Here is a 13,574-nt window from a genome sequence, read left to right on the forward strand (position 1 = left end):
ATGTGTTCAGATCCAGTGTGTGTGTGTGTGTGTGTGTGTGTGTGTGTGTGTGTGTGTGTGTGTGTGTGTGTGTGTGTGTGTGTGTGTGTGTGTGTGTGTGTGTGTGTGATCTCACCAAGGAAAGACCACAGATGTGCTACTGGGCCATGCTGCCTGTCTATAATGGCCGGCAGCAACAAGACAGCACTCTACGAAGTGTTCAGACACACACACACACACACACACACACACACACACTACAGTACAGTGTGGTCACCCAGATTGTACTGACCACAGCCTAGAAATTTCAGTTCTACGTCTCAAAGCTAGACAATACACTGGCCACTCACTGGAAAGACCAAAAGTATGTCGAAAATGGCTCCCTATTCCCTTTATAGTGCACTCTTTTTGACAAGGGCCCACAGGGTGGCAGTTGGGACAGTCCCTGGTCTTTATGCTATGACTTCTAGTCTTCTAGAGGGAAGGACAGATGACCATTAGAAATCACCTTGGTGGGAAGAACTGGTTTGGAGGAAACACAATAGAGAGTTGTGCTCATAGCGTTTCAACGGTCAGGGATTTAGAGCTGGTTGAGCTCATAGCGTTTCAACGGTCAGGGATTTAGAGCTGGTTGAGCTCATAGCGTTTCAACGGTCAGGGATTTAGAGCTGGTTGTGCTCATAGCGTTTCAACGGTCAGGGATTTAGAGCTGGTTGAGCTCATAGCGTTTTAACGGTCAGGGATTTAGAGCTGGTTGAGCTCATAGCGTTTTAACGGTCATGGATTTAGAGCTGGTTGAGCTCATAGCGTTTCAACGGTCAGGGATTTAGAGCTGGTTGAGCTCATAGCGTTTCAACGGTCAGGGATTTAGAGCTGGTTGAGCTCATAGCGTTTCAACGGTCAGGGATTTAGAGCTGGTTGAGCTCATAGCGTTTCAACGGTCAGGGATTTAGAGCTGGTTGAGCTCATAGCGTTTCAACGGTCAGGGATTTAGAGCTGGTTGTGCTCATAGCGTTTCAACGGTCAGGGATTTAGAGCTGGTTGAGCTCATAGCGTTTCAACGGTCAGGGATTTAGAGCTGGTTGAGCTCATAGCGTTTCAACGGTCAGGGATTTAGAGCTGGTTGAGCTCATAGCGTTTCAACGGTCAGGGATTTAGAGCTGGTTGAGCTCATAGCGTTTTAACGGTCAGGGATTTAGAGCTGGTTGTGCTCATAGCGTTTCAACGGTCAGGGATTTAGAGCTGGTTGTGCTCATAGCGTTTCAACGGTCAGGGATTTAGAGCTGGTTGTGCTCATAGCGTTTCAACGGTCAGGGATTTAGAGCTGGTCGAGCTCATAGCGTTTCAACGGTCAGGGATTTAGAGCTGGTCGAGCTCATAGCGTTTTAACGGTCAGGGATTCAGAGCTGGTCGAGATCATAGCGTTTCAACGGTCAGGGATTCAGAGCTGGTCGAGCTCATAGCGTTTCAACGGTCAGGGATTCAGAGCTGGTCGAGCTCATAGCGTTTCAACGGTCAGGGATTTAGAGCTGGTCGAGCTCATAGCGTTTCAACGGTCAGGGATTTAGAGCTGGTCGAGCTCATAGCGTTTCAACGGTCAGGGATTTAGAGCTGGTTGAGCTCATAGCGTTTCAACGGTCAGGGATTTAGAGCTGGTTGAGCTCATAGCGTTTCAACGGTCAGGGATTTAGAGCTGGTTGAGCTCATAGCGTTTCAACGGTCAGGGATTTAGAGCTGGTTGAGCTCATAGCGTTTCAACGGTCAGGGATTTAGAGCTGGTTGAGCTCATAGCGTTTCAACGGTCAGGGATTTAGAGCTGGTTGAGCTCATAGCGTTTCAACGGTCAGGGATTTAGAGCTGGTTGAGCTCATAGCGTTTCAACGGTCAGGGATTTAGAGCTGGTTGAGCTCATAGCGTTTCAACGGTCAGGGATTTAGAGCTGGTTGAGCTCATAGCGTTTCAACGGTCAGGGATTTAGAGCTGGTTGAGCTCATAGCGTTTCAACGGTCAGGGATTTAGAGCTGGTTGAGCTCATAGCGTTTCAACGGTCAGGGATTTAGAGCTGGTTGAGCTCATAGCGTTTCAACGGTCAGGGATTTAGAGCTGGTTGAGCTCATAGCGTTTCAACGGTCAGGGATTTAGAGCTGGTTGAGCTCATAGCGTTTCAACGGTCAGGGATTTAGAGCTGGTTGAGCTCATAGCGTTTCAACGGTCAGGGATTTAGAGCTGGTTGAGCTCATAGCGTTTCAACGGTCAGGGATTTAGAGCTGGTTGAGCTCATAGCGTTTCAACGGTCAGGGATTTAGAGCTGGTTGAGCTCATAGCGTTTTAACGGTCAGGGATTTAGAGCTGGTTGAGGATTTAGAGCTGGTTTTGAATAAATGAATGTTGTAGGTTACTAACGGTTACTAAATTGATGAATTTGTCTTTTCATTTTCTTTTCTCTAGCCATTACATTACACAGTCCACTTTCTGATGGACACCAGAATACGTTTATATATATATATATATATATATATATTACAATGTATATTCACTGGTATCACAATTACACACGTGGAAATCAGCAAAACACCATATATCCACCTTAAAGCACTCTGAATGTACACTACAGCACGTTGTGTTCAGATGTAGTGATTGCCATACTTGACATACAGTATTCATTAGAATGGATACTCATTGGTGAGGATACACTTGTCATTGTACATGAATTATATATTATTTGGATATCATTAAAATGCCTGATAAATATCTGGCCTTCCCTGTAGCTCAGTTGGTAGAGCATGGTGTTTGCAACGCCAGGGTTGTGGGTTCGATTCCCACAGGGGGACAGTACAAATTATTATTAATTTTTTTAATTATGAAATGAAAATGAAATGTATGTATTCACTACTGTAAGTCGCTCTGGATAAGAGCGTCTGCTAAATGACTAAAATGTAAACGTAAAATGTCAAACCACTCTGTAATAACAGTAAACATGTTGTTGAGATATAATGCTAGTTTCTATCTTACCTTCGCAGCTCCAATCTGTTCCTTCCTGAACTTCTCTAAAGGTGCAATTAGCACATCGTCCGGCATTCTGGATCTGCCACACAAATAAACAGATACATGGCATTCAATCACGGCTTCAACAGTATCAGATTACAGTAAAATAAACAGATACATGGCATTCAATCACGGCTTCAACAGTATCAGATTACAGTAAAATAAACAGATACATGGCATTCAATCACGGCTTCAACAGTATCAAATTACAGTAAAATAAACAGATACATGGCATTCAATCACGGCTTCAGCAGTATTAAATTACAGTAAAATAAACAGATACATGGCATTCAATCACGGCTTCAACAGTATCAGATTACAGTAAAATAAACAGATACATGGCATTCAATCACGGCTTCAACAGTATCAGATTACAGTAAAATAAACAGATACATGGCATTCAATCACGGCTTCAGCAGTATCAGATTACAGTAAAATAAACAGATACATGGCATTCAATCACGGCTTCAACAGTATCAGATTACAGTAAAATAAACAGATACATGGCATTCAATCACGGCTTCAGCAGTATCAAATTACAGTAAAATAAACAGATACATGGCATTCAATCACGGCTTCAACAGTATCAAATTACAGTAAAATAAACAGATACATGGCATTCAATCACGGCTTCAACAGTATCAGATTACAGTAAAATAAACAGATACATGGCATTCAATCACGGCTTCAGCAGTATCAGATTACAGTAAAATAAACAGATACATGGCATTCAATCACGGCTTCAACAGTATCAGATTACAGTAAAATAAACAGATACATGGCATTCAATCACGGCTTCAACAGTATCAGATTACAGTAAAATAAACAGATACATGGCATTCAATCACGGCTTCAGCAGTATCAGATTACAGTAAAATAAACAGATACATGGCATTCAATCACGGCTTCAACAGTATCAGATTACAGTAAAATAAACAGATACATGGCATTCAATCACGGCTTCAACAGTATCAGATTACAGTAAAATAAACAGATACATGGCATTCAATCACGGCTTCAACAGTATCAGATTACAGTAAAATAAACAGATACATGGCATTCAATCACGGCTTCAACAGTATCAGATTACAGTAAAATAAACAGATACATGGCATTCAATCATGGCTTCAACAGTATCAGATTACAGTAAAATAAACAGATACATGGCATTGAATCACGGCTTCAGCAGTATCAAATTAAAGTAAAATAAACAGATACATGGCATTCAATCACGGCTTCAACAGTATCAGATTACAGTAAAATAAACAGATACATGGCATTCAATCACGGCTTCAACAGTATCAGATTACAGTAAAATAAACAGATACATGGCATTCAATCACGGCTTCAACAGTATCAAATTACAGTAAAATAAACAGATACATGGCATTCAATCACGGCTTCAACAGTATCAGATTACAGTAAAATAAACAGATACATGGCATTCAATCACGGCTTCAGCAGTATCAGATTACAGTAAAATAAACAGATACATGGCATTCAATCACGGCTTCAACAGTATCAGATTACAGTAAAATAAACAGATACATGTCATTCAATCACGGCTTCAACAGTATCAGATTACAGTAAAATAAACAGATACATGGCATTGAATCACGGCTTCAGCAGTAGCGCACAATTGGCCCAGCGTCGTCCGGGTTAGGGGAGGGTTTGGCCCAGCGTCGTCCGGGTAAGGGGAGGGTTTGGCCCAGTGTCGTCCGGGTTAGGGGAGGGTTTGGCCCAGTGTCGTCCGGGTTAGGGGAGGGTTTGAACCGGGTTAGGGGAGGGTTTGGCCCAGCGTCGTCCTGGTTAGTAAGGGTTTGGCCCAGCGTCGTCCGGGTTAGGGGAGGGTTTGACTGGGGGGGCCTTTACTTGGCTCATCGCGCTCTAGCGACTCCTTGTGGCGGACCGGGCGCCTGCAGGCTGACTGCGGTTGTCAGTTGAACGGTGTTTCCTCTGACACATTGGTGCGGCTGGCTTCCACGTTAAGCGGGCGGGTGTTAGGAAGCGCGGTTTGGCGGGTCATGTTTCAGAGGACGCATGACTCAACCTTCACCTCCCGAGCCCGTTGGGGAGTTGAAGCGATGAGACAAGATCGAAATTGGGGAGATAAATGGGGTAAAAAAATACCACAAATAAAAATGAAATCCCTTCTACAGTTTGCATTGCCACCGTAGTGTAGAAGCAGTTGTAGAAGTATGGGGATAAATGGGGAAAAATGGTTCCAATCAATTTTGATATGTGCTGTAAAATACTAGCTATTGTCAGACCTGTTTGAAATATAGCACAGAGTGGCAAGAGGTAGAGCTTTACAACGGCAGTGATCTCCACATATATCAGACACCAGCGCCAACCAAACACAGATCAGTCTGGCTGGCTGGCAAGGTGCTTCATAGCCACTTTAAAAGCTGCTGTCAGCCACAACCTCCTACAGTTTGCTACAGCGGGAAAATAATATTGAAATGTTGTATTTTTATTTAAACTTTATTTAACTAGGCAAGTCAGTTTAGAACAAATTCTTATTTTACAATGACGGCCTAACCTGGCCAAACCCTCCCTTAACCCAGAAGATGCTGGGTCTGGGCCGAACCCTCCCTTAACCCAGACAGTGCTGGGCCAAACCCTCCCTTAACCCAGACGATGCTGGGTCTGGGCCAAACCCTCCCTTAATCCAGACGATGCTGGGCTTAACCCTCCCTTAGCCCAGACGATGCTGGGTCTGGGCCAAACCCTCCCTTAACCCAGACGATGCTGGGTCTGGGCCAAACCCTCCCTTAACCCAGACGATGCTGGGAAAATAGCGCCTCCCAGTTTCATTTCAGAGACAGACGAAGATAAGAGACATATAGTGTAAATTACAGAGTGTGTTCCAACCCAAATCTGGCCAAACGTTGGGGAAGCGTTTCAGAGATGCACCATTAAGGTCTTAAGGCCTGTGCTGAATTTCCTGTCGAGGCTATATGCCTTTCATCAGGCCGGTAACACACACACACACACACACACACACACACACACACACACACACACACACACACACACACACACACACACACACACACACACACACTACAGCTGTAATACCAGCTCTCATTCTAGAATGTAACTAACATGTTTGTTGAAAGGGCAAAACTCTTATCAGAAGCCCTCAATCTGGATGACTTTCTAAATGACGTGTCGATACTGCCTGCTCTCAACAACACTCAGGCAACACTCTGTCTCAACAGGACTAAACCCTCAGCAACACTCTGTCTCAACAGGATTAAACCCTCAGCAACACTCTGTCTCAACAGGATTAAACCCTCAGCAACACTCTGTCTCAACAGGACTAAACCCTCAGCAAGACTCTGTCTCAACAGGATTAAACCCTCAGCAACACTCTGTCTCAACAGGACTAAACCCTCAGCAACACTCTGTCTCAACAGGATTAAACCCTCAGCAACACTCTGTCTTAACAGGATTAAACCCTCAGCAAGACTCTGTCTCAACAGGACTAAACCCTCAGCAACACTCTGTCTAAACAGTATTAAACCCTCAGCAACACTCTGTCTCAACAGGATTAAACCCTCAGCAACACTATGGCCAGCCATAGAAAAATGCTTATTGAAATTCTCAATTATAGTGGATTTATCGGTGGTGACAGTGTTTCCTATCCTCAGTGCAGTGGGCAGCTGGAAGGAGGTGTTCTTATTCTCCATGGACTTTACAGTGTCCCAGAACTTTTTGGAGTTAGTACTGCAGGATGCTAATTTCTGTTTGAAAAAGCTAGCCTTTGCTTTCCTAACTGACTGTGTATATATTTTCCTGACTTCCCTGAAAAGTTGAATATCGCGGGGGCTATTCGCTGCTAATGCAGTAAGCCACAGGATGTTTTTGTGCTGGTCAAGGGCAGTCAGGTTTGGGGTGAACCAAGGGCTATATCTGTTCCTAGTTCTGCATATTTTGAATGGGGCTTATTTAAGATGGTGAGGAAAGCACTTTTAAAGAGCAACGAGGCATCCTCTACTGACGGGATGAGGTCAATATCCTTCCAGGATACCCGGACCAGGTTAATTAGAAAGGCCTGCTCACAGAAGTGTTTTAGGGAGCGTTTGACAGCGATAAGGGGTGGTCGTTTGACCGCAGACCCATTACGGACGCAGGCAATGAGGCAGTGATCGTTGAGATCCTGGTTGAACCCTAACCTAACCCCGGCCAGGTCGATTAGAAAGGCCTGCTCGCTGAAGTGCGCAGGTGCTTCTACACCTGCATTGCTTGCTGTTTGGGGTTGTAGGCTGGGTTTCTGTACAGCTGATGTAAGAAGGGCTTTATAAATACATTTGATTGATTTGATTGATCTAGCTTAGACTGTAGGATGTGTTAAGCATCATGATTGACAGTCACCAGTTAAAGTGAGAATGGATGAACATCAATACTGCCCTCATCATACAGTAACACTGGGTATAATATCATTCCCCATATCTACACGGTGACCTTTAAAAAGAGGCAGTGAAAGACTGACTGTTACATCAGTGAGTTTCAGTTCTGAATGGCTCCGGTGGGACGAATGCAGCTGTGAGAACAGCTTTCAGTTAGTGAACAGACAACAGTTCAAGCTGAAGTCAGAGTGTGTCTGGGATGACAGTCCAGTAGTTACTGTAGCACCTGGAGCTGTTCTAAACTCAACCACCTAAAAACATGTCATAAATAACACTCTCATTAGATACATGGAACGATGGAGAAAATCATAAAGTACTGAAATAATAATTGGCGATAGTAACAGACCATAGTGGAACATTGTGGATAGTAACAGACCAGAGTGGAACATTGGGGATAGTAACAGACCAGAGTGGAACATTGGGGATAGTAACAGACCAGAGGGGAACATTGGGGATAGGAACAGGCCAGAGGGGAACATTGGGGATAGGAACAGACCAGAGTGGAACATTGGGGATAGTAACAGACCAGAGGGGAACATTGGGGATAGTAACAGGCCATAGTGGAACATTGGGGATAGTAACAGGCCAGAGTGGAACATTGGGGATAGTAACAGACCAGAGTGGAACATTGGGGATAGTAACAGACCAGAGTGGAACATTGGGGATAGTAACAGGCCATAGTGGAACATTGGGGATAGTAACAGGCCAGAGTGGAACATTGGGGATAGTAACAGACCAGAGTGGAACATTGGGGATAGTAACAGACCAGAGTGGAACATTGGGGATAGTAACAGGCCAGAGTGGAACATTGGGGGATAGTAACAGACCAGAGGGGAACATTGGGGATAGTAACAGACCAGAGTGGAACATTGGGGATAGTAACAGACCAGAGTGGAACATTGGGGATAGTAACAGACCAGAGTGGAACATTGGGGATAGTAACAGACCAGAGTGGAACATTGGGGATAGTAACAGACCAGAGTGGAACATTGGGGATAGTAACAGACCATAGTGGAACATTGGGGATAGTAACAGACCAGAGTGGAACATTGGGGATAGTAACAGACCAGAGTGGAACATTGGGGATAGTAACAGACCAGAGGGGAACATTGGGGATAGTAACAGACCAGAGTGGAACATTGGGGATAGTAACAGACCAGAGTGGAACATTGGGGATAGTAACAGACCAGAGTGGAACATTGGGGATAGGAACAGACCAGAGTGGAACATTGGGGATAGTAACAGACCAGAGTGGAACATTGGGGATAGGAACAGACCAGAGTGGAACATTGGGGATAGTAACAGGCCAGAGGGGAACATTGGGGATAGTAACAGGCCAGAGTGGAACATTGGGGATAGTAACAGACCAGAGTGGAACATTGGGGATAGTAACAGACCAGAGTGGAACATTGGGGATAGTAACAGACCAGAGTGGAACATTGGGGATAGTAACAGACCAGAGTGGAACATTGGGGATAGTAACAGGCCATAGTGGAACATTGGGGATAGTAACAGACCAGAGGGGAACATTGGGGATAGTAACAGACCAGAGTGGAACATTGGGGATAGGAACAGACCAGAGTGGAACATTGGGGATAGTAACAGACCAGAGTGGAACATTAGGGATAGTAACAGACCAGAGTGGAACATTGGGGATAGTAACAGGCCAGAGTGGAACATTGGGGATAGTAACAGACCAGAGTGGAACATTGGGGATAGGAACAGACCAGAGTGGAACATTGGGGATAGTAACAGACCAGAGTGGAACATTGGGGATAGTAACAGACCAGCGTGGAACATTGGGGATAGTAACAGGCCATAGTGGAACATTGGGGATAGTAACAGACCAGAGTGGAACATTGGGGATAGTAACAGACCAGAGTGGAACATTGTGGATAGGAACAGACCATAGTGGAACATTGGGGATAGTAACAGGCCATAGTGGAACATTGGGGATAGTAACAGACCAGAGTGGAACATTGGGGATAGTAACAGACCAGAGTGGAACATTGGGGATAGTAACAGACCAGAGGGGAACATTGGGGATAGTAACAGGCCATAGTGGAACATTGGGGATAGTAACAGACCAGAGTGGAACATTGGGGATAGTAACAGACCAGAGTGGAACATTGGGGATAGTAACAGACCAGAGTGGAACATTGGGGATAGTAACAGACCAGAGTGGAACATTGGGGATAGTAACAGACCAGAGTGGAACATTGGGGATAGTAACAGACCAGAGTGGAACATTGGGGATAGTAACAGACCAGAGGGGAACATTGGGGATAGTAACAGACCAGAGTGGAACATTGGGGATAGTAACAGACCAGAGGGGAACATTGGGGATAGTAACAGACCAGAGTGGAACATTGGGGATAGGAACAGACCAGAGTGGAACATTGGGGATAGTAACAGACCAGAGTGGAACATTGGGGATAGTAACAGACCAGAGTGGAACAATGGGGATAGTAACAGGCCAGAGTGGAACATTGGGGATAGGAACAGACCAGAGTGGAACATTGGGGATAGTAACAGGCCAGAGTGGAACATTGGGGATAGTAACAGGCCATAGTGGAACATTGGGGATAGTAACAGACCAGAGTGGAACATTGGGGATAGTAACAGACCAGAGTGGAACATTAGGGATAGTAACAGACCAGAGGGGAACATTAGGGATAGTAACAGACCAGAGATAAATTGGGGATAGTAACAGGCCAGAGTGGAACATTGGGGGATAGTAACAGACCAGAGGGGAACATTGGGGATAGTAACAGACCAGAGTGGAACATTGGGGATAGTAACAGACCAGAGTGGAACATTGGGGATAGGAACAGACCAGAGTGGAACATTGGGGATAGTAACAGACCAGAGTGGAACATTGGGGATAGTAACAGACCAGAGGGGAACATTAGGGATAGTAACAGGCCATAGTGGAACATTGGGGATAGTAACAGGCCATAGTGGAACATTGGGGATAGGAACAGACCAGAGTGGAACATTGGGGATAGTAACAGGCCAGAGGGGAACATTGGGGATAGTAACAGGCCAGAGTGGAACATTGGGGATAGTAACAGACCAGAGTGGAACATTGGGGATAGTAACAGACCAGAGTGGAACATTGGGGATAGGAACAGACCAGAGTGGAACATTGGGGATAGTAACAGACCAGAGGGGAACATTGGGGATAGGAACAGACCAGAGTGGAACATTGGGGATAGTAACAGGCCAGAGGGGAACATTGGGGATAGTAACAGGCCAGAGTGGAACATTGGGGATAGTAACAGACCAGAGTGGAACATTGGGGATAGTAACAGACCAGAGTGGAACATTGGGGATAGGAACAGACCAGAGTGGAACATTGGGGATAGTAACAGACCAGAGGGGAACATTGGGGATAGTAACAGGCCATAGTGGAACATTGGGGATAGTAACAGACCAGAGGGGAACATTGGGGATAGTAACAGACCAGAGTGGAACATTGGGGATAGGAACAGGCCAGAGTGGAACATTGGGGATAGTAACAGACCAGAGTGGAACATTAGGGATAGTAACAGACCAGAGTGGAACAATGGGGATAGTAACAGGCCAGAGTGGAACATTGGGGATAGTAACAGACCAGAGTGGAACATTGGGGATAGGAACAGACCAGAGTGGAACATTGGGGATAGTAACAGACCAGAGTGGAACATTGGGGATAGTAACAGACCAGCGTGGAACATTAGGGATAGTAACAGGCCATAGTGGAACATTGGGGATAGTAACAGACCAGAGTGGAACATTGGGGATAGTAACAGGCCATAGTGGAACATTGGGGATAGGAACAGGCCATAGTGGAACATTGGGGATAGTAACAGGCCATAGTGGAACATTGGGGATAGTAACAGACCAGAGTGGAACATTGGGGATAGTAACAGACCAGAGTGGAACATTGGGGATAGTAACAGACCAGAGGGGAACATTGGGGATAGTAACAGGCCATAGTGGAACATTGGGGATAGGAACAGGCCAGAGGGGAACATTGGGGATAGGAACAGACCAGAGTGGAACATTGGGGATAGTAACAGACCAGAGTGGAACATTGGGGATAGTAACAGACCAGAGTGGAACATTGGGGATAGTAACAGACCAGAGTGGAACATTGGGGATAGTAACAGACCAGAGTGGAACATTGGGGATAGTAACAGGCCAGAGGGGAACATTGGGGATAGGAACAGACCAGAGTGGAACATTGGGGATAGTAACAGACCAGAGGGGAACATTGGGGATAGTAACAGACCAGAGTGGAACATTGGGGATAGGAACAGACCAGAGTGGAACATTGGGGATAGTAACAGACCAGAGGGGAACATTGGGGATAGTAACAGACCAGAGTGGAACAATGGGGATAGTAACAGGCCAGAGTGGAACATTGGGGATAGGAACAGACCAGAGTGGAACATTGGGGATAGTAACAGGCCAGAGTGGAACATTGGGGATAGTAACAGGCCATAGTGGAACATTGGGGATAGTAACAGACCAGAGTGGAACATTGGGGATAGTAACAGACCAGAGTGGAACATTAGGGATAGTAACAGACCAGAGGGGAACATTAGGGATAGTAACAGACCAGAGATAAATTGGGGATAGTAACAGACCAGAGTGGAACATTGTGGATAGGAACAGACCAGAGTGGAACATTGGGGATAGTAACAGACCAGAGTGGAACAATGGGGATAGTAACAGACCAGAGGGGAACATTGGGGATAGTAACAGACCAGAGTGGAACATTGGGGATAGTAACAGACCAGCGTGGAACATTAGGGATAGTAACAGACCAGAGTGGAACATTGGGGATAGTAACAGACCAGAGTGGAACATTGGGGATAGGAACAGGCCAGAGTGGAACATTGGGGATAGTAACAGACCAGAGTGGAACATTGGGGATAGTAACAGACCAGAGTGGAACATTGGGGATAGTAACAGACCAGAGTGGAACATTGGGGATAGGAACAGACCAGAGTGGAACATTGGGGATAGTAACAGACCAGAGTGGAACATTGGGGATAGTAACAGACCAGAGTGGAACATTGGGGATAGGAACAGACCAGAGTGGAACATTGGGGATAGTAACAGACCAGAGTGGAACATTGGGGATAGTAACAGACCAGAGTGGAACATTAGGGATAGGAACAGACCAGAGGGGAACATTGGGGATAGTAACAGACCAGAGTGGAACATTAGGGATAGTAACAGACCAGAGTGGAACATTGGGGATAGTAACAGACCAGAGGGGAACATTGGGGATAGTAACAGACCAGAGTGGAACATTGGGGATAGGAACAGACCAGAGTGGAACATTGGGGATAGTAACAGACCAGAGTGGAACATTGGGGATAGGAACAGACCAGAGTGGAACATTGGGGATAGTAACAGACCAGAGTGGAACATTGGGGATAGTAACAGACCAGAGGGGAACATTGGGGATAGGAACATTGGGGATAGGAACAGACCAGAGTGGAACATTGGGGATAGTAACAGACCAGAGTGGAACATTGGGGATAGGAACAGACCAGAGTGGAACATTGGGGATAGGAACAGACCAGAGTGGAACATTGGGGATAGGAACAGACCAGAGTGGAACATTGGGGATAGTAACAGACCAGAGTGGAACATTGGGGATAGGAACAGACCAGAGTGGAACATTGGGGATAGTAACAGGCCAGAGTGGAACATTGGGGATAGTAACAGACCAGAGTGAATTCTCTGAGAATTTATGTTGCCCATAAGGCATTTTATGAGAGAGGTAAACCTAATTTCTCCACTGAACTAACATAGATTTGAATGAAAATACTTAAAAATAATAATTGACATTTGGTGAACATTCAGTTTAAAATGGTAGAGCATTAAAACTCTCACTGTGTGTGAATTCTTTCTGTGAGTTATTTCGGCACCTCTGGCACCGTAATATCTATTTCCTCCCTAGCACAGAGCAACGACCAGCAGGAGATATAGTACATTATGTTAGCAAACAGCTCTCACACACCAGCCGCTCTGTCTAACTGGCGTGTGTGTGCGTGCGCACGTGTGAATGTGTGTGTGTAAACTCTTCTCACCACTCAGCCCAGTGGGAACAGCAGCCATCTGCAGACTGATTAT

At 45.5% G+C, this 13,574-nt stretch overlaps 1 protein-coding gene across 6 annotated transcripts in view; it reads right to left on the minus strand.

Annotated features, from left to right (window-relative positions):
- The window catches only part of arhgap42b (Rho GTPase activating protein 42b), a 237,147-nt gene that overhangs the window by 130,724 nt on the left and 92,849 nt on the right, over positions 1 to 13,574 (minus strand). For 5 of the 6 annotated variants that reach the window (XM_045704171.1, XM_045704173.1, XM_045704172.1 and 2 more), the window contains exon 4: positions 2,992 to 3,064. In XM_045704171.1, the coding sequence (XP_045560127.1) occupies positions 2,992 to 3,057 (66 nt within the window). In that variant the 5' untranslated portion in view covers positions 3,058 to 3,064. The remainder of the gene's footprint in view (positions 1 to 2,991; positions 3,065 to 13,574) is intronic. The other variant, XM_045704175.1, reaches the window with a different exon arrangement.

The sequence above is a fragment of the Salmo salar genome, chromosome ssa20 (assembly GCF_905237065.1).
Source record: "Salmo salar chromosome ssa20, Ssal_v3.1, whole genome shotgun sequence".
Classification (NCBI taxonomy): domain Eukaryota; kingdom Metazoa; phylum Chordata; class Actinopteri; order Salmoniformes; family Salmonidae; genus Salmo; species Salmo salar.